The sequence below is a fragment of the Lynx rufus genome, unplaced genomic scaffold, assembly GCF_022079265.1.
Source record: "Lynx rufus isolate CCGP_SWC_20201006 ecotype Redwood Valley unplaced genomic scaffold, mLynRuf1.p SCAF_3, whole genome shotgun sequence".
Taxonomy (NCBI): domain Eukaryota; kingdom Metazoa; phylum Chordata; class Mammalia; order Carnivora; family Felidae; genus Lynx; species Lynx rufus.
Window position 1 is genome coordinate 190,637,996 of NW_025814845.1, and position 25,482 is coordinate 190,663,477.

General features: G+C 39.2%; 1 protein-coding gene across 1 annotated transcript in view; it reads left to right on the plus strand.

Annotated features, from left to right (window-relative positions):
- Positions 1-973: 973 nt before the first annotated feature.
- The window catches only part of LOC124521247 (tropomyosin alpha-3 chain-like), a 38,031-nt gene continuing 13,522 nt past the window's right edge, over positions 974-25,482 (plus strand). Inside the window, 4 exon segments of the mRNA XM_047092338.1 lie at positions 974-1,051; positions 5,384-5,591; positions 5,701-5,832; positions 14,185-14,299. Coding sequence (XP_046948294.1) covers positions 974-1,051; positions 5,384-5,591; positions 5,701-5,832; positions 14,185-14,299 — 533 coding nt within the window.

Genomic DNA, 25,482 nt, shown 5'->3' on the forward strand with positions numbered 1-25,482 from the left:
GAATTCCCAGTATTTCTGCTTTTCCTACACTATGTATTAGTAAACAGCCAATATTCCACAATTTATACTCTCTTCTATATGTTTTGTCCTTTGTCGTATTTTTAAACGTTTACTTGTGAGAGATTGCACGCATGGGCATACACACACATGCGCGCACAAAACAGGGAGGGGCAGAGAGAAAGAGAGGGAGTCACAGAATCAGAAGCAGGCTCCAGGCTCCAAGCTGTCAGCTCGGAACCTAACCCAGGGCTCTAGCCCATGAACAGCAATATCATGACCTGAGCTGAAGTCAGATTCTTCACTGAGCCACCCAGGCGCCCCTCCCTTATTGTTTTCACTCCCTTACCTGTCATTGCAATTCTGATCACCAGACTTATGACGCTTAACTACATTTAATCTCTCTTCCCAAGCTTTTAATACATTTCCAATGGCCTATCTGCTCTTTCCACCTGTCTACTTTATTAACGTACATCAAGATAGACTCGTATTCTCTTTCTAAGCAGCTTCTCCTCCAATTTTGTTATTTCTGTGCCTCATACAAGATTTCCTAGGTTGTAGTCTTTCCACTGGGGATCAAAACTAGGAGCTTGTGGATCGCAACAGAGCCTGTTTTTGTTTGTTTGCTTATTTGTGTAATCTGCAGCCATCACAATGTTGACCCGATAGAGTGTGGACAGATAAGCAACACTTAAAAGGACCCTGGCACTGGAGCAAGCCTGGGGGCAGTGACACAGCTAGTGCATACAGCAATGTGTACAGACTCACACAAGGTTCTCATTCTAACACGTGGTCATGGGCCTATGTCATAGGTAAGGGGTCAAGGCTCAAGCGAGTGGACCATGTGCTACACTGCAGTTACCACTAGTGTCCTCGGATGGGGGACTTGTGTAGTAAGTTAGCGGACCATCATATATGGTCAGTCAGGAAAGAGACACTGAGTGAAAAATCATGGCCTCGTGTCAAGGTTTTAAAGATGAGTGATACTAGCAGGTATGACGAAGGTGCATGTGACGATTTATTAGCAACACCACCTGTGGGCCCGTGGACTGTTGTAAGCATTAGTTTGCAAATCCTGCATTCAACTACTCTGAGAAACAAACAAGAGTTGTGCAACCTATTATAATTACTCCCTCCCTAGGGTCTTGGTGTATCTCTTGGTGTATGCATATACATACAAACACATATATATATGGTTTATATATGGTCTATCCCATATATATATATGTATATGTATATATAACCATATATATATAACCATATATATAACCATATGTGTATATATATAACCATATATATATAACCATATATATAACCATATGTGTATATATATAACCATATATATATATATATATATATATATATATATATATATAAAATTTGTTTTGAATTTTTAATTGCCTCCAGAGAAGTTCACTAGAATTCTAAAATCACTGGCTCAAACACACCATCCTCCGATTTGGAAATTGTTCATAGTTCTATACTGTTTACATTCTGGGGCATTTGGGGCCCTTCACAAAAGATCTCAAATGATCATTCAGATATCATTATTCAGCACTTAGCTTCATGAGCCCATGTTCTAGTAAAATTAAGGCTTCTGTTATTTCCTGAGAAATCCATGAGTCCTTGAATATGCTAGAATATTCACCATACTGAAATTGCATCTACTGTTCAAAGAACCTATACTTCAAACTCTTTCAGGAAGTTTTTCTTCTTCTAAATGGTTGCTATTTCTCCCTGATGGTACTATAATACAATGTAGTTTATGCTTCACAAAGGTTATGATATTTAGCATACACTTTCCGTATTTTAAATTATGTAAGATGGGAAATTACAGAAAGCTACATATTTTTCTATGTGCTTGGTTTATTTCGAGCTGCTCAAATATTCACTGGGGTTAAGGATTTTCTCTAATACTCCTAAGGGGCACCTGGGTAGCTCAGTCAGTTAAGTCAGACTCTTGGTTTCAGTTCAGGTCAGGATCTCATGGTTTTCAAGCCCCGCACCGGGGCTCCACTCTGATGGTGCTGAGCCTGCTTGAGATTCTTTGTCTGCCCCTTCCCCACTTGTGCTCTCCCTCAAAATAAATAAATGAACAAACAAACAAACTTACTCCTATAATGCCTATGTGGATATTACTTTCCATAATAGATAATTCTTACAGGGAATCACCTGATTTATGTTAATTTTATGCAAATGTAAAGCAAAGTTTAATAATGGATATATTTTAAACTATATTCCTTAGATTGTCTTAGATTATATCTATGTACTGCAACACAATTAATAACTAAAATCAATTTAACTTATTCAGTAACATCTTCAACAAATATTTACTAATACGATATCCTAGGAGATAGGACACATACTAGAGATAGTTTTTATAGAATGCAGACTGGACCGTTGGTTTAATTTTTGGCTTTTCTACTGATTGTTTAACCATTATGTTTAACAACTTCTGGGAGAAATGTAATAAATGATGTTAGAATTGTCTTTATTTATTTTTAAATATTGTTTCATGGACCACAGCTGGTACATAACCCTACTGGTCTAGCACCCTGGGACACAATCTCTATACTAATGAATTTCATTATTATATGACTGCAAATTCCTTGTGGCTAAGGATCAAGCCTTGTTTTTGTTTGTTTTATGGTTAGCACTAAGCAGAGACCTGTAAAAAACTGAATACATGATGTTAAATGAAGGCATGTATGAATGAATGATATTAGAGAGGAGAAAGTTTTTTATCTCTTTCTCAAATACAGGCATGGATAAAGTTAACAGCCAATGTATTCCTTGAAAAATAGAAAGGAGAAATATTTAATTTATATACATAGAGACACATATTCTTTTCTTTATTTTTCATAATCATAAAGATAATATTGCCACCGGAACTTGTGACCATAAGCTCATGTAATGATTACTGACTGGTATTCATGAATTTGATTCTAAGATGACAGATACTTTTCCTGACTAAACATTCATTTTTCAAAATGTAAAGAAAAATATTACTGACAAAAAACTTGATCTTAGGTTCAATCTACACTACAGAGCTATTTTCCAGTTGACAAGAAACGAAAGAGAAAGGAGTTAAAGAACACTATCAGGCAACAAACACAAATTTGAAATATGTGAAATCAGATGTCTAGGATATACTTTAAGGGGCTCCTGGGTGTCTCAGTTGGTTGAGTGTCTGACTTCGGCTCAGGTCATGATCTCACGGTTCGTGGGTTTGAGCCCTGCATCAGGCTCTGCACAGAGCCTGGAGCCTGCTTTGGATTCTGGATGTCCCATTCTCTCTCTCTCTCTCTCTCTCTCTCTCTCTCTCTGCCTTCCCTGCTTGTGGTATCTCTCTCAAAAGTAAATAAACATTTAAAAAAATTAATAACAAAAAGACTTTGGCAAAATAGAGTTGGAGTAAGGAGCGCCTAAGAAGCACGATTGACAGCATCTTAACAGTTACTGGGTCTGGGAAGTAGGGTCCATTATTCTATGTTGTCTACTGTGTAAATGTTTGAACTTTTCTGAATTAAAACTTGATTGAATAGTGCCCACTAAAAAATCACGATCTCTACACATTCCAATTTGAAGTATGTTAGGATGTTCTTAAATGTATTTGTAAACTAATATGGTGAACTTGTCAGGGCCATTTGGAACAAGAAAGGCGCATTAAAACAAACACACAACAGGTGGGTAATGATGGTCAGGTGGAAAGAACCTTGCTGTAATTACCAAGGGAGGCATCTTAGCTATAGAAGAGATTCTTCATCATCGTCCTCTCCAGATTTAGTGAAGGCCTGCATGCAGCATGGGAAACCAGAAATGTCACAGTTTTGTCCTCCTCTGGCCAAATAGAACGGCAGCAGCAGATGAAAGAGAGAGATGTGGCTGTAAAATGTATCAGAGAAAGTGGTGGCTTTCTTGCTGTGACTAAGACAGAGGAAGCTGGTGCCAGCTAGGAAGTTAAGAACAAACTGTAAGAAACAATTTTTCTATCAAGCTGTTTCTTAACCTGTAAATAACCGCAGAGGTATCATATCACTAGGTATCTATTCAGGACAAAAAAAAAAAAAAAAGAACAGAAAAGAACATTCTAATAATCATAGTATCTATGACCTTTTTTTTTTTAATGTTTTCTTTTTTTGAGAGAGAGAGAGAGAGACAGAGAGAGATAGCGAACATGAGCAGGGGAGAGGCAGAGACAGAGAGGGAGATACAGAATTCAAAGCAGGCTCCAGGCTCTGAGCTGTCAGCACAGGGCCTGACGTGGGGCTTGAACTCACGAACTGCGAGGTCATGACCTGAGCTGAAGTCAGATGCTTAACCAACTGAGCCACCCAGGCGCCCCAATCTATAACACAGACCTTACTATTTGCCAAGTATTGATATTAGCACTTTTACTCATTGCTTTACTTATCCTTGATCTCAGTAGGCAGACATTACTACCACAATTTTATTTATTTATTTTTTTTTTTCAACGTTTATTTATTTTTGGGACAGAGAGAGACAGAGCATGAACGGGGGAGGGGCAGAGAGAGAGGGAGACACAGAATCGGAAACATGCTCCAGGCTCCGAGCCATCAGCCCAGAGCCTGACGCGGGGCTCGAACTCACGGACCGCGAGATGGTGACCTGGCTGAAGTCGGACGCTTAACCGACTGCGCCACCCAGGCGCCCCACTACCACAATTTTAAAAGTAAGAAAACGAAGTCTAACAAAGTTTAAGAATTTGCTTATACAGCCAATAGCAGAGGTGGGATTCAGACACTGATCTCTCTGGTCTCCAACCAACTGCAACGGACCTCTGTCATGTAATAGTTACCATTATTCAGCTCAAAATTAAAACCGGTGTTATGTTAATCTGTACGCATTCATGATTCTTTTTAAAAAATACATATATCTAATATACATTGCTAAGATGTTCTAAGGAGTCATTTTTAATTTTTTTTTTCAACGTTTATTTATTGTTGGCACAGAGAGAGACAGAGCATGAACGGGCGAGGGTCAGAGAGAGAGGGAGACACAGAATCGGAAACAGGCTCCAGGCTCTGAGCCATCAGCCCAGAGCCTGACGCGGGGCTCGAACTCACGGACCGTGAGATCGTGACCTGGCTGAAGTCGGACGCTTAACCGACTGCGCCACCCAGGCGCCCCTAAGGAGTCATTTTTAATACCATACTTAGCTTTAAGTTCAGCTGTTGTGACACAGGCATTTCAATACAGTTTTGTTAAAAAAAAAAAAAAAAAAAAGGACGATGATGAGAGAAAACTGGTTATCGCTCAGGTAAGCCCAGTGAGGTTTCAATCCGAAATGTCCAAGGCATAAACCAAGCCGTCCTTCTTCAAAACTGAGACAGGACGTATCATTTTAGACTCAATTATTTGAAAGAAGCAGACGAGTCTTCAAGTCAAACCGGAACTGAAAGTGCAAAAGGGAGACACTGGAAGCCTGCGCCTGACCTGCAGGAGCGATCTGATCTCATCAGGGGCGTTTCACCGGGAGCCCGGCTCCGACCCTGGCGAGGCAGGCCCATGGCAGTTCAATGCAGCCGCGAAAGGTTCCACTCCATCAATCCCGCTCAAGTCCCTCTTTGCAGGTAAGAAGAGGTCAGCGTTACTGAACCGCTCTATTGTCAATTAGACAGGCATTAGGGTCAACAACAATTGCGAGGCAAGGGAAAGTGACGGCTTTCCTGTTCAATGCAGATGAGGCCCTGCTTTTCCCAGGTGAGCTGTCTGAAGAAACGCTTGCAGAGGCCTCCACAGCAGAGGTCCACGCAAGGTCGGCCTGGCGAGCCCCTAACGACGGGGCTGCTCACGCATTCGGAGAGAGCCCCAGTGAGTCCTGATGGGCGCCAGGGGAGCTGTGTGATGGCGCTCTTTAAGGGACACATCCCCTTGGTGAGTCAGCGCGCAAAATCCTGTCTTGGAATGCACTGACCATTTCTCCACTTCCCGCCATAGGGATGACAACAGAGCATTCCTTGAAGTAACGGTTGGATTCTCAAGGGTGGGTTCTAGAATATGGTAAGGCAGCCCATAAAATACAGGGGACATTTTCTTTTCCCCCTGACTCATCAATTTAGGAAAGATATTTGAAATGTTTCAAAAGAAGGTTGACTTAGGAAAATAATGATGATTATGATGATGATGATGATGATGATGATAATAATAATAATAATAATAATAATGGAGACCTAAACCAGAAATGATTTTCTCCCTACGGAAGTTAAATGCTTGCCTGGGGGCCAATGGGAAAACAAACACTTTGGAATGTTCAGGTTTCAAACTGGACTCTTGCTCGTCTCCCACTCTTGGAATCAGTTCCCGGTTCAGATTCCACTGGAAACTGGCACAATCTAGAAGGTGTGCCCTTTAGAACAGTATCATCCTACCATGTCTTCCGTAGGAAGAGTTGAACACCACATTCAAGCCCTGCCTTCAGCTTATATGCATACACTTTCCCAAGCCTTAAAATAATCAGGTTGACTCTATCATTCTTCCCTTATAGGCAAATGGCAAATATATTTTACATTTTAGAGAAGTCCATGCACTATAGTGCCATTGTCCAAGGACAATGTTTTTATTGGTTATACAATCATTTTCAAAATGCTCACACATATTTTATTCTTACTAAAATTATATGAACATAGCACCTGAACTTGACTGATAGTAGTGGCTCAGTGCACATTAGCTATTACTGATATTATCAGTTGTTTCCTCTATACTTAATCATGTCCTGGACCGTGGGCAAATTTGGAATTCACACAATACTAGTACTTAGAAATAGATGGCATTTTTAAAAAATTTTTTTAACATTTATTTATTTTTGAGACAGGGAGAGACAAAGCATGAACAGGGGAGGGTCAGAGAGAGGGAGACACAGAATCTGAAACAGGCTCCAGGCTCTGAGCTGTCAGCACAGAGCCCGACACGGGGCTCCAACTCATGGACCGAGAGATCACAACCTGAGCCGAAGTCGGCCGCTTAACCGACTGAGCCACCCAGGCGCCCCTAGATGGCATTTTTTAACATCTACAGCTGTTTGAATGCTTAGTAATCTGAACCCATCTAAACAAATAGGTTAGTAGAGAAGAAAGAAAAACAACAGATAAATTAACTTTCTTTTAATGATTACCATACATTAGTTGCAGATAAAATAATTCTAAAATTACTGTATAAATAAATTAGGGCATATTATTCCCCTTAGACCAATTTAATTCACTTGCAACAAAGACAAATATAGACACTCTTTCACTTGATCATTTTACACTGATTAAGGTACAACGTCTTCTGGGCCTTTGTCCAGGAAGTCAGGGAACATAGAAATGAATAGGACATAGTCTGCAATGCCATGGAATCCACAGCAAACACAAAAGGCTGCTTTTAAAACAACCTGGGAAGTACAGTAATGGAAATATCCACAGGCTAATGCAGGAGAACCCTACCTGGGAAGATTACAGAAGTTTCCAGGAAGAAACAGTAAATGAGCCAGGTGGGAATTGGAGAGGTGGGAAGGGTGAAGGAAAAAACTGCAAACATGCAGGCAGGCTGAAATAAAGTCACCAAGGTGAGAGCTGCATGGCTTGTGCGGAAAACAAGGAACTCAGTGTTGATAGAGTGGCAATGCTTAACTAAGGAGAGGAGAAAAGAGGCTGGGCAAGTTTGAGTGGCTCAGGTGACACAGGGTTTGCTTTGCTGCTTGAAAGGGGAGATCGTGCTTTTCGACAGGGTGGCAACGGGCAGCTATTCAAGGTTTGAGAGCAGGTGAGTAACAAGGTGAGGCTGTTTTTCCGACAGAGTATTTTGACAGCTCTAAAAAGATGCACTACTGGGACAGTGGTGTATGTGAGAGGGGTACAGGAGGCAGAGGGAAGAGTAAGGGGTCACTGCTGTAGTTAGATAGAAGTTCTTCAGTAAGGCTGGGGGAAGCCTGGCAGGAATCGAGAGGTAGAAATAGCAGAATTCATTATGACAATTTAGGGGGGAAAAAATCTACACATTGGTGACTATCAAGTAATAGTAAACCATCCAAATGAGACGGCAATTCAGACAAAAACGTGTCTGAAGGTTAATGAAGGATTCGTTCAGGGGTGCTACAGCTCCCAAAGAACACAGTCTGGTTCACGATGGGATTTGTTCACAGACTGCCACAGTCAGCTGGTGCTGCCTCAGTCAGCTGAGCAATTCGCTATGCTCAGTTGTGGGCTTAAGTGTCTCACTGAGAATTTTTCAACCTTCCCACAAGTGACACTTTGCTCCAGACCATTCTTTGTTGTGGGCAACTTTCCTGGGCACTGCAGGATATTCAGCAGCGACCCTGGTCTCCACCCACTCGAGGCCAGGGGCATTCACCTAGTTTTAGTAACAGAAAGTATCTTTGGACATGGCCAAATATCCTCTGGGGGACAAAATAGCCCTCAGTCTTATTACATAGCCCTCGGTTTAATTCATTGCGAAAAAGGGCTACAATAGTCCAGCCACCCCAGTGCACAATGGACCCAGTTTACACATTCCACGGGGTGTGTGTGTGTGTGTGTGTGTGTGCGCGCGCGCATGTGCACATATTGTTAGGGAGTAGTGAGGGTAATGGGAGATCACCACGGGGTCTCAAAAAGAACTCATTTAAATATTATCACTGTCTCCTGCTATTTTTAGGGCCTCTTCAACACACGAGCTTATTTATAACTGAAGAAATCACATCAAACAAATCTGATTTACATTTGATGCCGCTCTAAAGAGTCAAAGGTTTTATTTTCTGGAAATAGAACAATGCATGACTTCTTAATATCTACACACTTAGAAACTGCTTTTAAAGTTCTACATGACGGGGCACCTGGCTGGCTCGGTCGGTAGAGCATGAGACTCGATCTCAGGGTCGTGAGTTCAAGCCCCACGCTGGGTGGGGAGCCTACTTAAAAAAATAAAGTTAAAAAAAAATGAGGACAAATTACTAGATTGCCTATTCACTGCCTAACTTGTTAAAGCAGAATCTCTGAGCACAGAGCTTTTCTCTGTTGCAATGGTATAGAATGGTGTGGTTTTCTGATATTTCTATTAATGTTACTATAACTACCCAGTACATGTACTAGAAAATTCCCAGGAGAGAAATTTGAGTTGCTCCTAACTGACCTGACACTTTGAGCTCCACTGGCAGTTCCCATGGTCATAGCCATGGTAACTCTGATAGATGCATTTCACAGAGAGGGTGATTATCAAATTCCCTGGAGAGTGGACTAAACTCCTAGAAAATGACCAAAAATTCCATACACCAATAGCGAGATGGGATTACTGAACAGGTTAGCTACCGTTAAGCAGACTTTATAGCTTTATTATATTTAGAATACAATAGAGAAAAAAAAAGTTGGCATTAATTTCTGCATGTTTCAGTTTACATCTAGAATATTATGGTTGCTTCTGATGGCATGTCTTAAGAAGGAGAGATTAGAGTGCGCCCAGAGAAGAGCCACCAGAATAGTGAGGGTCCTAGAAGGTTTACCCACTGGTCAGCACACGTTAATTATTAATCTTGGCATAATATTTGCAAATCCTGTTCAGCCACACAGAGAACTTATTATGGCAGGGATAATGCCATATGGTTCCTCAAAATATAGTTGGTAAAATCCCAAAACACAAAGAAGATGTAATTTGATGCAAAATGTGGCAGGGTGGGACCAAATCGAAATACAGTCTTTGGTGAATGTCAGTGAGTCTGAAAATATTTTATACGTGGGCAGTGTGAGCTTGTTTGGTGTTTTTAAACCAGGTTATTAACGTGTCTCTTGAATCCCCTCAAACATGCTTTCCACTGATTGTTGTTCATTTCACTCCAAGCTGGCCTCGTTATTTTTTTGGATAACGATACTGAGCACCAACTGTGAAAAACTATACCACGTAAATAACAGAAAAGCCTATGCAACCCTTCCCTGTGGCTGACAGGCTTCATCCAGAACCAGGTTAAAATTCACATGATGCCATAGAAAAATCAGCACAGGGGATTTTTTTCAAGGCTAAAGGAAATGAGCATCACAATGTAGGTTTTGCGAGTTTGAAACTTAATTTAAATGTAGTGTTTAAGCGTGCACAGCAGCCCTCTAGTATTGCTTATTTCAACAGTATTTAACAGAGAAAATTTTTGTTTGTAGTGATAGAAACAAAAAGCTTTTCCTAGTTGAATTGTGAGGGTATCTCAACTCAAAACTACCTGTGAGTGCTTTATGTGAAGCATTTTCAGAAGAGTGTGTAACCATCATCAAATAGTTTTGTTTAAAAAATCCATAAACACAAGGACATGTAAACAGAGGAATAGATTATATTCTTACAGAAAGCATTAATTCAATTTAGTGTTTTCCAGATGATTTACACCCAAAATGTTTCTTTCCCTGAAATGTTTCTAAGTACGGGGGCTTGTAATTTCTCTCTTCTTGGAGTTCTGATCACTTCAATATTCACTGCATGTTTTTATATTTCATTATTTTCCTTCACTGATAGAATAAATATCTCTAAGAAGATTACTCTTCTATATCCTTTTGAATTTGAAACTATTTAAAATCTATTTAAGTATTTGAAAGAAAAAGCTCTTTAAATTATAAATCTTACTTGATTATCTCAAAGATTTGTATTTAATATAAATGCAAGCCAAAGTGAAATAAGAACTACCAAAATATTATATTATCAAATGTGCCATTTGCAATTGAGTTCCTTTATTAAAATCACCAATTATTATTTCACATAAAATTTAATTGAGGTCATTACCCTCCTGGCAAGTTATTTCAAAATTCTTTCTTATAATAAGATTTGTTATTGTAGCATTTTCCACATCAATGCTTCTTTCACATATATATACTTTTTACATCTATTTATAAAGATAATAGGCATCACCCATAATTTGATTGAATTAATAATCAAGTTATATATTTAAATGCCTGCCTAAGAAATGTGGTCCTTCTGTGTCCTCAGTGCTAACACAGTGAATGTGGGGAAGCCACTGCATATCCAGGGGATAGTTAGTGACTCCCAACAAGCGAAGATATCCATACATTTGAACAAATGAAACAGCTATTCTAGTTATGTTCCTGGAGGAACATTTCCTGAGAATACGTACAATTTGAACATTACCACGTGAGTTACGCACCATTACTCCCTTCAGTATGAACACACACCTTACACTTGGGAAGTTACTTCCCTGCCAAGGACCACTTGCCTGGATGAAGCACTCTGGTTTCACTGACCTTGAACATCATTTGATGAAGATCATTTCCATCTAAATACAAATAGTTTACAGGGTCCATGGTCAAACTTACATAATGCTCTGGGATTGTGCAACCATTTGAATTGACAATAGACTAACCATTGTGGTATCCGGAGGTCAATTACCAACTTCCTTCCCTTTCTTTTCTATAAACATTGATTATTTTTACACCCAGTCACCGGGCTCTATACCCAGGATTAAACAATTAATATGATACATTCCCCACCCTCTAAGAGCTAAGAGCCCATTAAAGAAGACCATCTTATAAATAAGCAGTTATATTAATGCGGTTAGCATTATCGTTGAGAGACAAAGCACACACAAAAGAGCGTGTTGTATGAGTGATGCGGTCCAAAAAATAGAAATGCAGAATGTTTTAAGAGAAATGTCAGCACTACATAAATAACAAATCATCAGGGGAAAATTATACATTTCTCTTTTCATCTGAGAGGTCTGCTTTAGAAAAGTTGACAGTAATGTGAAATTCTGTAAAAGGAATTCTATTTTCCAACTAACGTCTATTTTAAATGGTTAATTTACTTCCCTAACAAGAAATGTCCCTTCGCAAGTGATATAAATAAGTGCATTTCAAGAAATAAAATCTCCTGAGGCACGAGCGTACCAAGTTCCACGAGTGGTGTTGTTTTTCCAGAATCTGCAAATTGTTTGCGGGAATGTCTCAATTCTGAACTCTTATTCTAGGTCCCTATGCCCGATTCCTTGTTTATCTTTCACTGTGATTGACCTTCTTCCTTGTGTGCATCTACGTGAGAACTGCTCACATTTTTCCTACTCACACAAAAGCAATAAATTACCGTTATTATTATTATGATTGCTTTCTTTGATGTTTACGCCTAATAAAACTGGGGCTCAATTTCACATGACACCAGTAGATGCTGGTTTCTAACAAAGCTTCTGTGAACTTAGAGCTACTGTTCATCATAGGCCTCTATTCCATTGTACTGCACTTACAGATAAGGAAGTTGTGGATGGAATGAGTTAATAAAATGAATGAACCTAGGTCAGACAGCTAATTGTTTCATTCAGATCTAGTTTTCCATTCACAGCATAATACAGAAGGGAGAGTAGAGGCTTTGGAGTAAAAGACTGATGTGTTCAAAACCCAGATCAATCACTTCCTGACTTTAGGAACTTAACTTCCCTTAAGCTTCCATCCTGTTATCTGTAAAACAGTTCCCAGTATAGGTGAGTCCTAAGAATTCAGTATGATTTAACATGCGACACGTTCAGTACCATAAATGGTGCATAGTTTGTGCTCAGTAATTTTACTTTGTTTTTCTTATCAGTTAGTAATGTTATTTCTCTATGCTTCTTGCTAGCCTGAGTATTCTCACATGTAAAGTTTCAAATTCACAATATGATTCAGTGCAATACTCAGTCAAGTCTATTAATTCGAAATGCTATTTACCAATAAAATATATCCTATTTAAATAGCCTTAGGATCTTAAGAATTAAGCATTCGAGTGACTGAAAAATTATGGCTTTCTGAACAGAGTTTAACATCTGAACGAAGGACATTTTACACAGGAGAATTTCTTTAAGTTCTTTCAATATGTGTTGACTCTTAAATATTAATATAACACATTGTTCCACTTAGTGCTATTGAGTAACCTCTATTGGCTATAAATTGTTTAACTCACATATGAATCTCAATGCGTCTTGATAGCTGAGTAAGAAAAATTATAGTAAGAAAGATTCAGAAGTGAGGCACCTGGGCGGTTCAGTCGGTTGAGTGTCCAACTCTCGATTTTGGCTCAGGCCATGATCTCATGGTTCGTGAATTCCAGCCCCATGTCTAGCTCTGCACTCATGATGCCGAGCCTGCTTGGGATCCTCCCTCCCTCCCTCTCTCCCTCTCTCTGCAACTCCCTGCCCGCCCCCCCCCCCCCCCCGCCCTGCCTGCTTCTCACTCTCCAAAATAAATAAATAAACTTTAAAAAAAATAAAAGGTTCAGTAGTGAAGACCAGCCTAAGTGTAAAAGAGTATCAGATCACTAAATGAGTTCGGGCTCACTAAGTGAGTTGATACATTTTACAATTTGTCATTCTTAGTCAATAAAAGTATGGACATGAAATTCTTGTAATAGGTTTTCAGTCCATTAGCCAAAGCTTAGTGTCCTAAACTCACATTTGCCTTTTATGATAACTTAGCTTCTTCAAGTCATGAAGTTATTTATGTACTTATTTATTTTGGAAATAATAATAAAAAAACCCCATGCCATCTATCCAGACATTTTATTTGAAATTATAGGGTATGGTGGAAGGGAATTTATATTTATTGTGTACTATATGAAGATTCTTATCTGTATACTATTTAATGTTCAGTCTAATTAAGAGTGTATTTTTTTGTCTGTTATATATAAGGAAGAAAAACTTCTGATATATGAAGTAATTCCTCCAACATTTTAGATAAGTAAAGCAGAAGTACCAGGATTTAAACTCAATTTGTCTGATTGGAACTTCACTTCATTCTGCAGCACGTAATTGATATTAAAATATTTACCATGTTTTAAGCAATGACCGAGCTGAAATAAAAGTTACACAATGGGTTTATTCATTAGTGGATAAATTCAGTACAAATGGATAATTTTTTGCGTTGAATTCCTATGTAGTGTATCTAGGGGATTCATCAAACCCCCCCCTAAGATGTCTAATAAATCTTGAATTTTGACTGAAACTCAACTCCTGCTTCTGCTTTCCCCCAGACTCCGAGCTATTCCTACAGTCTTCCCCATCTCAATAAGTGGACTTCCAAATTTTCAGTTACCCAGGTCAAACAAATGGGCTCAGAGCCCAGTCCTCTGTTTGTCTTAGACTCCACAACCAACCAACCAACCAACCAGAGAGTCTGTTCAGTTATTCCAACAACTTACATCCTGCACACTGTGCAACCTTCCCTTCCACACTCCTGATCTAAGCCGCCACCACCTCTGGCATCATTCATCCCAGCGGATTCCTGCAACCTGCTTTCCCCGCGTCGTCTATGGGGAAGCGCTCCTCCACGATTTACTCCCAGCCCAGGGGTCTGAAGGGGTATGATAAAACTCAAGTCAGATTCTTCTGCATGGACGGCCCAGGTTCCAGTCAGTTCCCATTTTGCTCAGGTGAAGCCCTTATCGTTGCCTGCAGTTTGGTCCATTAGCTAAAGTTTTATTTATTTATTTTGACAGAGAGGGGACAGGAAAGCAAGAGAGACAGGGAGACAGAGAATCCTAAGCAGGCTCTGCCCCATCAGTGGAGAACCCAACGTGGAGCGTGATCTCATGAAGCTTGACATCATGCCTGATCAGAGATCCAAAGTCAGACACTTCACTGACTCAGCCACCCGGACACCTCCCCCACCCCCACCCCCCATCATCTAATTTTGACTAACTGTCCTGCCTCATTCTCGTAGCCTCTGCACCTACTCATAACACTGTAGCCCCACAGGTTACAGTTCTTCAAGCATTTCAAACATGCTATGGCATCATGGCCATTGTTCTTTCTGCTTGTAATGTATTTCTGTTGGGTAGTCTCAGGATTCCTCCCCCCCCCCTTTTTTTTAAGTTTAGTTATTTTTGAGAGAGACAGAGAGAGAGAGAGAGTGCACAAGTGGGGATGAGCAGAGAGAGAGGGAGACACAGAATCCAAAGGAGGCTCCAGGCTCTGAGGTGTCAGCACGGAGCCTGACACAGGGCTGGAACCCATGAACTGTGATTTCATGACCTGAGTGGAAGTCCGATGCTTAACAGACTGAGCCACCCAGGTGCCCCAGGATACCCCTTCCTCTTCGGGGCTTTCGTTCAAATGCGACCACTCCACAGACACCTTCTCTGGCCACCTTCCTTACTCTGCTTTCTTTTCTCCATAGCACTTATCTGATGGAATGTAGAGTTGTTATTTACTATTCACAAATTCCTTATTTGCAATTTTACCTACTCCTTAAAATTTACTTGTCACCCCAAAGTCAATACTGTGGGACCCCTGCACGTATTCACAGACATGTGCAGAGTGGTGAAAAATGCCTGCACCTGAGACAGACGTTCCCAACTGACATCGAACACGGGGACACTGCCTTCTGGTTTGTCATCATGCTATAAACAAGTGTTATCATGGTCAGATTTTCACATTTTGGCAAAATCTGTTGGTGATTTTGCTATTTAAAATGGCCTCCAAGCATCGTGCTGAAGTGACGTTTAGTGTTCCCAAGAAGGCTCTGATGTGCCTCAAGGAGACAATGTGTGTTAGATAAGCTTCATTCACATGTGAGTCACAGTGCTGTTGGCCATGTGCTCAATGCCAGTGAATCCAAAATAGAGAGAAATCAGCTTTCTTTAAAAAGCAGCACAGGGTCATCTGGGTGGCTCAGTCGATTAAGCATCCAACTTCCACTCAGGTCATGGTCTCAAGGTTCATGAGTTCAAGACCCACGTTGGGGCTCTGTGCTGACAGCTCAGAGCCGGGAGCCTGCTTCAGATTCTGTCTCCCTCTCTCTCTACCCCTCCCCTGTTCGCACTCTTTCTTTCTCAAAAATGAGCAATCGTTAAAATTTTTTTTAAATAAATAAAATAAAACCCAGCACACATAGGGGTGCCCGCCTGGGGGGCTTAGTTGGTTAAGCATCTGACTTCAGCTCAGGTCATGATGTCACAGTTTGTGGGTCCGAGCCCCACGGAGGGTTTTGTGTTGACAGCTCAGACCTTGCTGCCTGCTTTGGATTCTGTATTCCCTCTCTCTCTGCCCTTCCCCCAACTCGTGTTCTGTCTCTCTCTCAAAAAAAATAAACATTAAAAAAATTTAAAAAGCAGCACACATAAAACATGGTTATATATTGACAGGTTGATGAAAATAGTGTGACCAGAAGTTCACAGGAAGCTAATACAATATTTCCCCAAAGAATAATGGTTCAGGAGCCATGAATTCAGTGTCCACAGCAACTTTATACAACATAATGACCAAAACTAATGAGAATCAACTGTATCTTTGTTTATCATGTATTGCCTGTCTATTCCCACTAGAATGTAAAATTCAAGAGGGCAGAAACTTCTTATCCACTCGCTATTGTGTTCCCCATTTTGAGAAATAGAGAAGTTCAATGAGTATTTCCTTAATACATGAATGAGTGAACCAATTATTACTGCGAATGAATCAGTAAGGAATTAATAAATATAAATAAGGTAAACATCTAAATATAAAAGTAAATATAAAAAAAGAAATTGAAGATGACACAAATGGAGAAATACACTGTGCTCATGAATTGGAAGAATTAATATTGTTAAAATGTCCACAGTACCCAAAGCAATCTACACATTCAATGCAATCCCTGTAAAACACCAATGAAATTTCCCAAAAACCAAAACAAAGAATGCTAAAAATTTGTATGAAACCACGAAATATCCCAAACAGCCAATGTAACGTACTAAAACATGAACAAACCTGGAGGTACCTTGTTTCCTGATTTTATACTATATTACAAAGCCATATTAACCCTAGCAGTATGGTACTGGCACAAAGATACACGGATCAATGAAACAGAACCGAGAGGCTACAAATAAACCCAAACGTACATGGTCAATTAGTTCATGACAAAGGAGGCAACAGGCAACGATACACATTTCCGAATAGTGTTGGGAAAACTGGACAGCTACATGCAAAGAAACAAAACAAAAAACAGCGGACCATTACCTTACACGATATGCAAAATGGATTAAATCTTTGGATGTGAGACCTGAAACCTGAAACGTGGAAATAGAGGCAGTAAACTATTTCACACACACACACACACACACACACACACACACACACACAGACACACACGACCAACAGAAGCAGTAAACTATTTGATGATAGTTATGCATACACGTGTGTGTGTGCACACATACTACCACATGACATATATATATATATATATATATATATATATATATATATATATATAGACCAGTCCTCTCAGGCAAGGGCAATGAAAGCTAAAATAAACAAATGGGATTACCTCAAACTAAAAGGCTTCTGCACAGTGAAGTATCGACAAAATAAAAAGGCAACCTACTGAGTGGGAGAAGATATTTACAAATAACATATTTACAACTTAGTATCCAAAATATATAAATAGCATATACTACTTAGTATTATTTTTTTAAAAAATCCAATTAATAAACTGCAGAGGACTTGAATACATATTTTTCCAAAGAAGACTTACATACGGTCAATAGACCCATGAAAAGATGCTCAAACACCACTAATCATCAGGAAAATGCAAATCAAACCACAATGAGGTATCACATCACGGAGGTTAGACTGGCTACTGTCAAAAAGATAAAAAATTACAAGTGCTGGTGAGAATGTGAGAGAGCCCTCATACATGGCTGGTGGGAATGTAAAATGGTACAGTCACTAATGAAAACAGTATGAATGTTTCTCAAAAAAATAAAAAATAGGACTACCATATTATCCAGCAATTCTACTTCTAGAGATGATTCCAAAGAAGACGAAAATGCCATTTTGAAGAGATACATGCACCCCTACATTCACTGCAACATAATTTACAGTACCTAAGATAGATGCAACCTGAGTGTCCATCAGTAGATGAACAGATAAAGAAGATGTGACAGAGATACAGTGGAATACTACTCAATCCTTAAACAAAGATTAAAAAAAAAACAAACTATTGCCATTTGAAACCCCTTGGATAGATCTAGAGAGTATTATGCTAAGTAAAAGAAATGAGAGAGACAACCAAATAATGTATGATTTCACTTACATGTAGAATCTATAAAACAAGACCAAAAAACCAGCTTCCTAGACACAGGAAACTGCTGGTTACCATAAAGGGGAGGAGTTGGGAGGCAGGCAAAATGGGTGAAGGAGATTAAGAGGTACAGCCTTCCAGTTATAAAAGAATTAGGTCATGGAAATGTGGTGCGCAACATGGGGAATATAGTCAATAATATTGTGATAACTTGGTGTGGTGACAGATGGTAACCAGACTTACTGTGGGGATCATTTCATAATGTATGAAAACATAAATTGCTATGATGTACACCTGAAACTAATAGGATATTGTATGTCAATTATACTTCAATTAAATATGAATAATTATGACAAATGAATAATGAATGAGTAAATAAACCAATTATGACCAATGCATTAGTCTTTATGCTAGGCTACAATCATAGGACTAAAAGATAGGTCTTCTTTCCTCTCGAGGTTTTTCACAATTAAAACAGTTGAAAAGTTTTCAGAAAACAACCAGGTGCCATTCCCTTTTCCAGACTAGTAGGTGTATTTCATACCTATTTAAAAGACTGATTATGGATCCTACATGTGAATCTATCTAAGTTAATAAATAAGGTTATCGTTAGCATGTGTCTTTACTACCAGAACATAAACGTTAACTTAGAATGTTTGACTGCTTTCCTTATCACCCATTACTTCTTTTGTAAGCAGGACTATATAGCTTTATGAATTCACATATTTTGGAAAGGCTTACCCTTTCTCTACTGACTAATTGGGCATTATGACACTAATGCCATTAGCTGTGTGATCTAAAGCAAGTGACGTAAGTTTTTTGTTTCAGTTTGTCTGTTAAATGAAGAAAATAATAGCACCTCACTTAAAGGATTCAGTTAATATATGAAAACCACGTTATATAGGACATGTTAACAGTTAGGAAGCTTGTGGGGTGCCTGGCTCAGTCGGTTAAGTGTCCAACTTTGCTCAGGTCATGATCTCACAGTTCGGGAGTTCAAGCCCCACGTAGGTCTCTGTGCTGTCAGCTCAGAGCCGAGAACCTGCTTTAGATTCTCTGTCTCCGTCTCTCTCTACCCCTCCCCTGCTTACACTCTGTCTCTGTCTCTCTCTCAAAAATAAATGAACATTAAAAAAAAAATTAGAAAATTTTCTTCATGGAAAAGGCCATGTAATTCTGAAACTCACAGTTAAAAAGGCAAACAGTAGTATACAGTAAGTAGAAGATACATGGATATAAATTTAATTCCTTAGAATATTTCAGGAAAGTTTACTGTATAGATTTGGTTACCTGGAGGAATTTTTTTTTGTATTTCATTTAGAGTTTTATTAGAACTTCATAATTTTGTATCAACATATGCAAATATGCTCAGATGTTCTGTTTCAGTGGTTACATTATTATAAACTGAGAATGATTATTATGAATATCCATTTTCTTTCAAAATCTATCAGCATGAACTTTACATTTTTAAGCAGAAATGGATTGTGTGAATGCATTAACTCTTCAGATACTGTCCATTTCTTTACATGTCTTTAGTGTTCCTCATTCAAAATTAATGTTAACAACATAAATGGTTCTTAGTAGTTCAAATTTTTTTACCTCTTTTCTTTGTGTCACAGTTCTGCAGAAAGACAACATCCAGCTTCCCTAAACACTTCCTCCATACTCACTGTAGAGAAAGGACCACTGTCAATGCAGGCTGCTATAACAAAATCACACAGAGTGGTGACTCAAACAACAAATGTTTTCTTCTCACAGTTCCAGAGGCTGGGACGTCCTAAGTTGCAGATGACCACTTTCTTGCTATAACCTCCATAATGGAGAAAGAGATCATCTCTTCTGTGTCTCTTCTTTCACGGGCACTAGTCCCATTCACAAGGGCTCTATCCTTGTCACCTAAAATTATCTCTCAAAGTCCCACATCCATACACCATAACATTAGGGCCTTGATATATAAATTTGGAGGGGAGACAATATTTAGTCCATAGCAAACACTCTGATCATACAAGATTTCCACAGGCTGATGCTTCCTTCCTAGTAATGTTTTCATTCACCATCCTTCCCTCGCATGGTTGTGGTATCCTAACAGAGCTTTTTTTATACATTTATGATGACTCATTTCCATTTCCTTCCCATCAAAATTTTCTTTGTTAAAAACTATTTACTTGAATATTTATATGTGTGTGTGTGTACATGTATGTGTGTGTGTGTATATATACACACACATATACATATACATATATATATATATATATGTATATGTATATATGCTTAAGGCTCAATTCCTATCTATTTTAGTAATGTTTGCAGATAATAAAAGAAACAACAATGCTCTTACAAGCTGGTGCAAGAACTCCAACATTTCAAAAATATCGTTCATGAAAAGTGCACATATTGGAATAAAACTAATCTGGTCTACAGGATAAAAACTCATGGGGTGCTAAGGTGGCTCAGTTGGTTAAGCATCTGACTCTTGATTTCAGCTCAGGTCATGATCTTATGGTCCCATGAGATCAAGCCCCAAGTTGGGCTCTGCACTGACAGCACGGAGCCTGCTTGGGATTCTGTCTCTCCCTCTCTTTCTTCCCCTTCCCCACTCGTTCTCTTTCTCAAAATAAGCATTAAAAAAAAAAAAAAAAGAAACCAAAACAAATAAGCAAAAAAAAACTCCACTTTATTCCACAAACTTGAAGTTTTATCTTTAAATATTTAACTGGCAATAGATGTCTAACATTGTCTTCTAATTCTGCTGAACGTCATTTTTCTTTGTCCTAATAGTCTTTAATTGGGCTGGGTGGCCACAGTGGTCATAGTATACTGACAATGTTATTAGCCTTATGTCTCTAAGTTTTGGGACTAAATTTTTGAGGGTAGAGACTGTTTAAGGCTTTGGGTTTCAGTAGAATTCGCCTGTAAAACGACTTGGAGTGTCTTGTTTAAAGGCAGGAAGATACTTCAAACCGACTCAATAGCTGTAATAATTATTAATGATTATTGGTCTCTCCAGATTTTCTATATCTACAAATCACTTTTGACACTTTACTTTTTTTTTTAAACAAAGACCATTTCAACAAAGACTTAAATTTACTGACATAACATGCTTATTGGTGTTTTTAAAATCTAATTGCCTCATCCATTTCTTACATTTTTTATTCAGCTTTTTATTTTTTTTCCTCCTGACTAGGTTAGCTAAGAGTTTCTATCTTATTCTATTTTCAAAGAACCATTTTTAAAAATTGTATTACCTTATGGTCTCACTAGTTATTTTTACTATTGACTCAATTCCAGTGTTTTTTTTTGTTTGTTTGTTTTTTTTATCTTCTTGAATTCAGTGCACTATCAACCCTGCTTGATACATGCAGCCTGTTGCCAAATCTGTCATAGTGGTCTTTCGTTTTTATATATTTCCAATTTTCCCTTATGGATTTTTTTTCTTATTGAAAAGTACAGTTGACCCTTAAACAATGCAGGGGTTAGGACACTGACACCCCCTGCCCCATGCACTCAAAAATCCACATACAGCTTTTGACTCTCCAAACACTGAACTACAAATAGTCTACTATTGACTGAAGGCCTTACCAACAACATAAAGAGTCGATTAACAGGAATTTTGTACACTGTATTATATGTTGTACTCTTACTATAAATTAAGCTCAAGAAAAGAAAATGTTAACAAAATATGAGAAAATACATTTACATTACCATATGGGAAAAAAATCTGCACGTAAGTGGATGCACAGAGTTCAAGCCTAGAATGTTCAAGGGTCAGGTGTATACTTTGGGTTCACAGATATGTGTTTCCTTTTATGGTTGTGCACTGATGTCTAATTCTATTACAATATAGTATAAAAATAGAGCCTGCATGTCAATTGTCTTTTAACCCATATATAATCGAAAGTGTATTTATCTAATGTGGAGAAGATGACTGCAGAGTTCTATATACGTCATTTAGAATAAGTTAGTCATCTGTATTATTTAAAATTCCTGTTTCTTGGGGTTACTGGGTGGCTCAGTGGGTTAAGCGTCCGACTTCAGCTCAGGTGATGATCTCATGGTTTGTAGGTTAGAGCCCCGCATCAGGCTCTGTGCTGACAGCTCAGAGCCTGGAGCCTGCTTTGGATTCTATGTCTCCCTCTCCTCTGTTCCTCCCCTGCTCACATTCAGTCTCTCTCTCCAGAAGAAAAAATCAGCATTTAAAAAATAAAAAAAAATCCTGTTTATTTACCCTTTCCTTTATCTGCTAGTACATCAGTTTCTTAAAGAAAGACAAATTTTCCCAGTGTGATTATAGATTTACCAGTTTTTCTTAGTATTTCTATGGAATATTCCCTTAAATAAATGAATAGACATATATGATATTAGATAAAAAAATGTTCATGATTGTCATATTTTTCGAGCTGCTATTTATGTAACTGAGTAAAGATCTATTTTCCCTAATGTGTTTTGCGGGAAGTGAAGGGCTTAATATTAAAATGGCTAAAGTAATTTATTTAGATTGGTAAATTGTTGACATTCCCCTCCCCCATACATTTACTTACAAAGTCTGAGTGATACACATTTTAGTGAGTGACTTTGATAAATACCATTTAGATGAAAAATTTAAAAATACTTCTTGATAAAGGGGGGGGGGGGAGAGGGGGAGGGAGAGGGAGAGAGAGAAAGAGAGAAAGTGTGCACGCATGTGCACTCAAGTTGGAGAGGGGCAGAAAGAAAGGGAGAATCTCAAGCAGGCTCCACACTGTCAGCACAGAGCCCCACATGGGGCCAGAACTCACCAACCATGAGATCATGACCTGAGCCAAAATCAAGAGTCAGATGTGTAACCTACTGAGCCACCCACCTGCCCCTCCTGGCTTACTAATGGACCAACCAAAGACTTTCTGATGTTTTGTTCTGTTTTCTGTTCCTTCTTCTTCATTTCCATATTCTAAATTACATTTCTTTTCTTTAAACATTTTCCATACATATTTATTGACTTAACAACATCTAGAGGCGCCTGGGAGGTTCAGTCAGTTGAGCAGCCAACTCGTGATTTTGCTCAGGTCATGATCTTATAGATCCTACGTCATGCTCTGTGCTCTCAGCTTGGGATCCTCTCTTTCTCTCTCTCTCTCTCTCTCTCTCTGCCCATTCCCACTTGTTCTCTTTCTCTCTCAAAATTAATAAACACTTTTTAGGGGCGCCTGGGTGGCGCAGTCGGTTAAGCGTCCGACTTCAGCCAGGTCACGATCTCGCGGTCCGTGAGTTCAAGCCCCGCGTCAGGCTCTGGGCTGATGGCTCGGAGCCTGGAGCCTGTTTCCGATTCTGTGTCTCCCTCTCTCTCTGCCCCTCCCCCGTTCATGCTCTGTCTCTCTCTGTCCCAAAAATAAATGAACGTTGAAAAAAAAAATTTAAAATAAAGAAAAAAAATAAACACTTTTTATTTTTTTTTTTACATTTATTTATTTTTGAGAGACAGAGGGAGACAGAGCACAAGTAGGGGAGGGGCAGAGAGGGCAGGAGACACAGAATCCGAAGCAGGCTCCAGGCTCTGAGCTGTCAGCACAGAGCCCGATGCGTGGCTCAAACTCACTGACCGTGAGATCATGACCTGAGCTGATGTCGGGCACTATATCTACAGAGCCACCCAGGTGCCCCAATACTTTTAAAAATCGAAATGTAATCAAATTATCCCAATATCCTCTGATTTGTTTTGAAAGCCTTTGGGATTTTTAAGTCTTATCTTTTCACTGTTCAATTTCCACTGTATTATTATTATTATTATTTCACTTCCATCTTTTTCTTTAATTTCCCAAAGGTAGTTTTTCGAATTTTTGTTAAGTTGATTCTTCTTTAGTCTTAACGACTAAACAACCTCTATCCATGTCATTGCATCTTCAACCCATTCCAGCCTCCTGTCCCAGTTTCTTTTTTATTGAAGTATATGCTTTTTTATTTATTTCAGCCAGTACCAATATCATTGCAGTGGTTACCTACCCCAAAACTTAGTGACTAAAAGCAACCACCTTCTCATTCTAGGTCACACACCGTGGAGAAGTTTGGCAGGGCTTGGCTGGCTAAGGCTGCTGCTTCATGCGGTATTTGCTGGATCATTCCCTATAAACTGACCTGTCACTGAGCTGGAGGAGTTCAAAGGTCACTTCACTTGCCAGGCTGGCACACCTCCAGGGACACCTAGAGAGCTGAGCCCCACTGGGTCCTTCCTCTCCCATGCAGCCTCAGGGTTCATCCAGCACTCTCTCCAGCATGGTGGTCAGAGTTCCTGCACCATGACCAAGAGCCTTAAAAGCGAGCTCCGAAGCTGAAAGTCCTCCCAAACGTGTGACTCAGAATGGGCGTAGTGTTACTTGTACCCTACTCGACTAGTTAAGAAGCTGCAGGCTGAGCTAGATTTCAGAGGGCGGAGGAACAGACTTCACCTTGCCAAGGGAAACGGCTAATGTCCACAGACAGGGAAGAAATGATGGGGCATTCTAGAGACAACCTCCACAACCAGAAAACACTTCCCAGGTTTTGTCAGAAGGTATTTTATTTTCATCCTTATTCTTGAAAGAATCACTCAACTATGTATAGAATTTTAGGCTGGTCATTAGTTTTCAATGAGAGTTTAAACACACCATTCCATTGTCTCCAGCATCTTATTATCAGTTATGAAACATACGTTGTCAAACTACTTTCTACTCCTTTTAAGTAGTTTTTTTTCACCTCTTACACATATGACTTTCCCTTTTTCACCGAGCACTTTTATTTCTCTATGATGTATTTAGGTGTGGAGTGCCTTTTTCTTACCTTGCCAAAGAGTCAAATCAATTTCGATGTAAATGTAAAATGTAAATGTAAAACTCATTTAAAAATTTAATGTTTGGGGCGCCTGGGTGGCGCAGTCGGTTAAGCGTCCGACTTCAGCCAGGTCACGATCTCGCGGTCCGTGAGTTCGAGCCCCACGTCAGGCTCTGGGCTGATGGCTCAGAGCCTGGAGCCTGTTTCTGATTCTGTGTCTCCCTCTCTCTCTGCCCCTCCCCCGTTCATGCTCTGTCTCTCTCTGTCCCAAAAATAAATAAACGTTGAAAAAAAAAATTAATGTTTATTTATTTTTGAGAGAGAGAGAGAGAGAGAGAGAGAGAGAGAGGGAGGCAGGGGCAGAGAGAGAGGGAGACACAGAATCTGAAGCAGGTTCCAGGCTCCCAGCTGTCAGCACAGCACAGACCCTGACATGGGACTTGAACTCACAAACCATGAGATCATGACCTGAGCCAAAGTCAGATGCTTAACTGAGTGAGCCACCCAGATGCCCCCAAACTCATTTATTTTTAAATCTAGTAAATAATTTAGTATTTTCTATTGAAAAGTACCACTCTCTTATGCTTGAAATATATACATACATACATATATATGTATACATATATAAACACATATATACATATATACATACATACATACATATATATGTATACATATATAAATACATATATATATATATACACATACA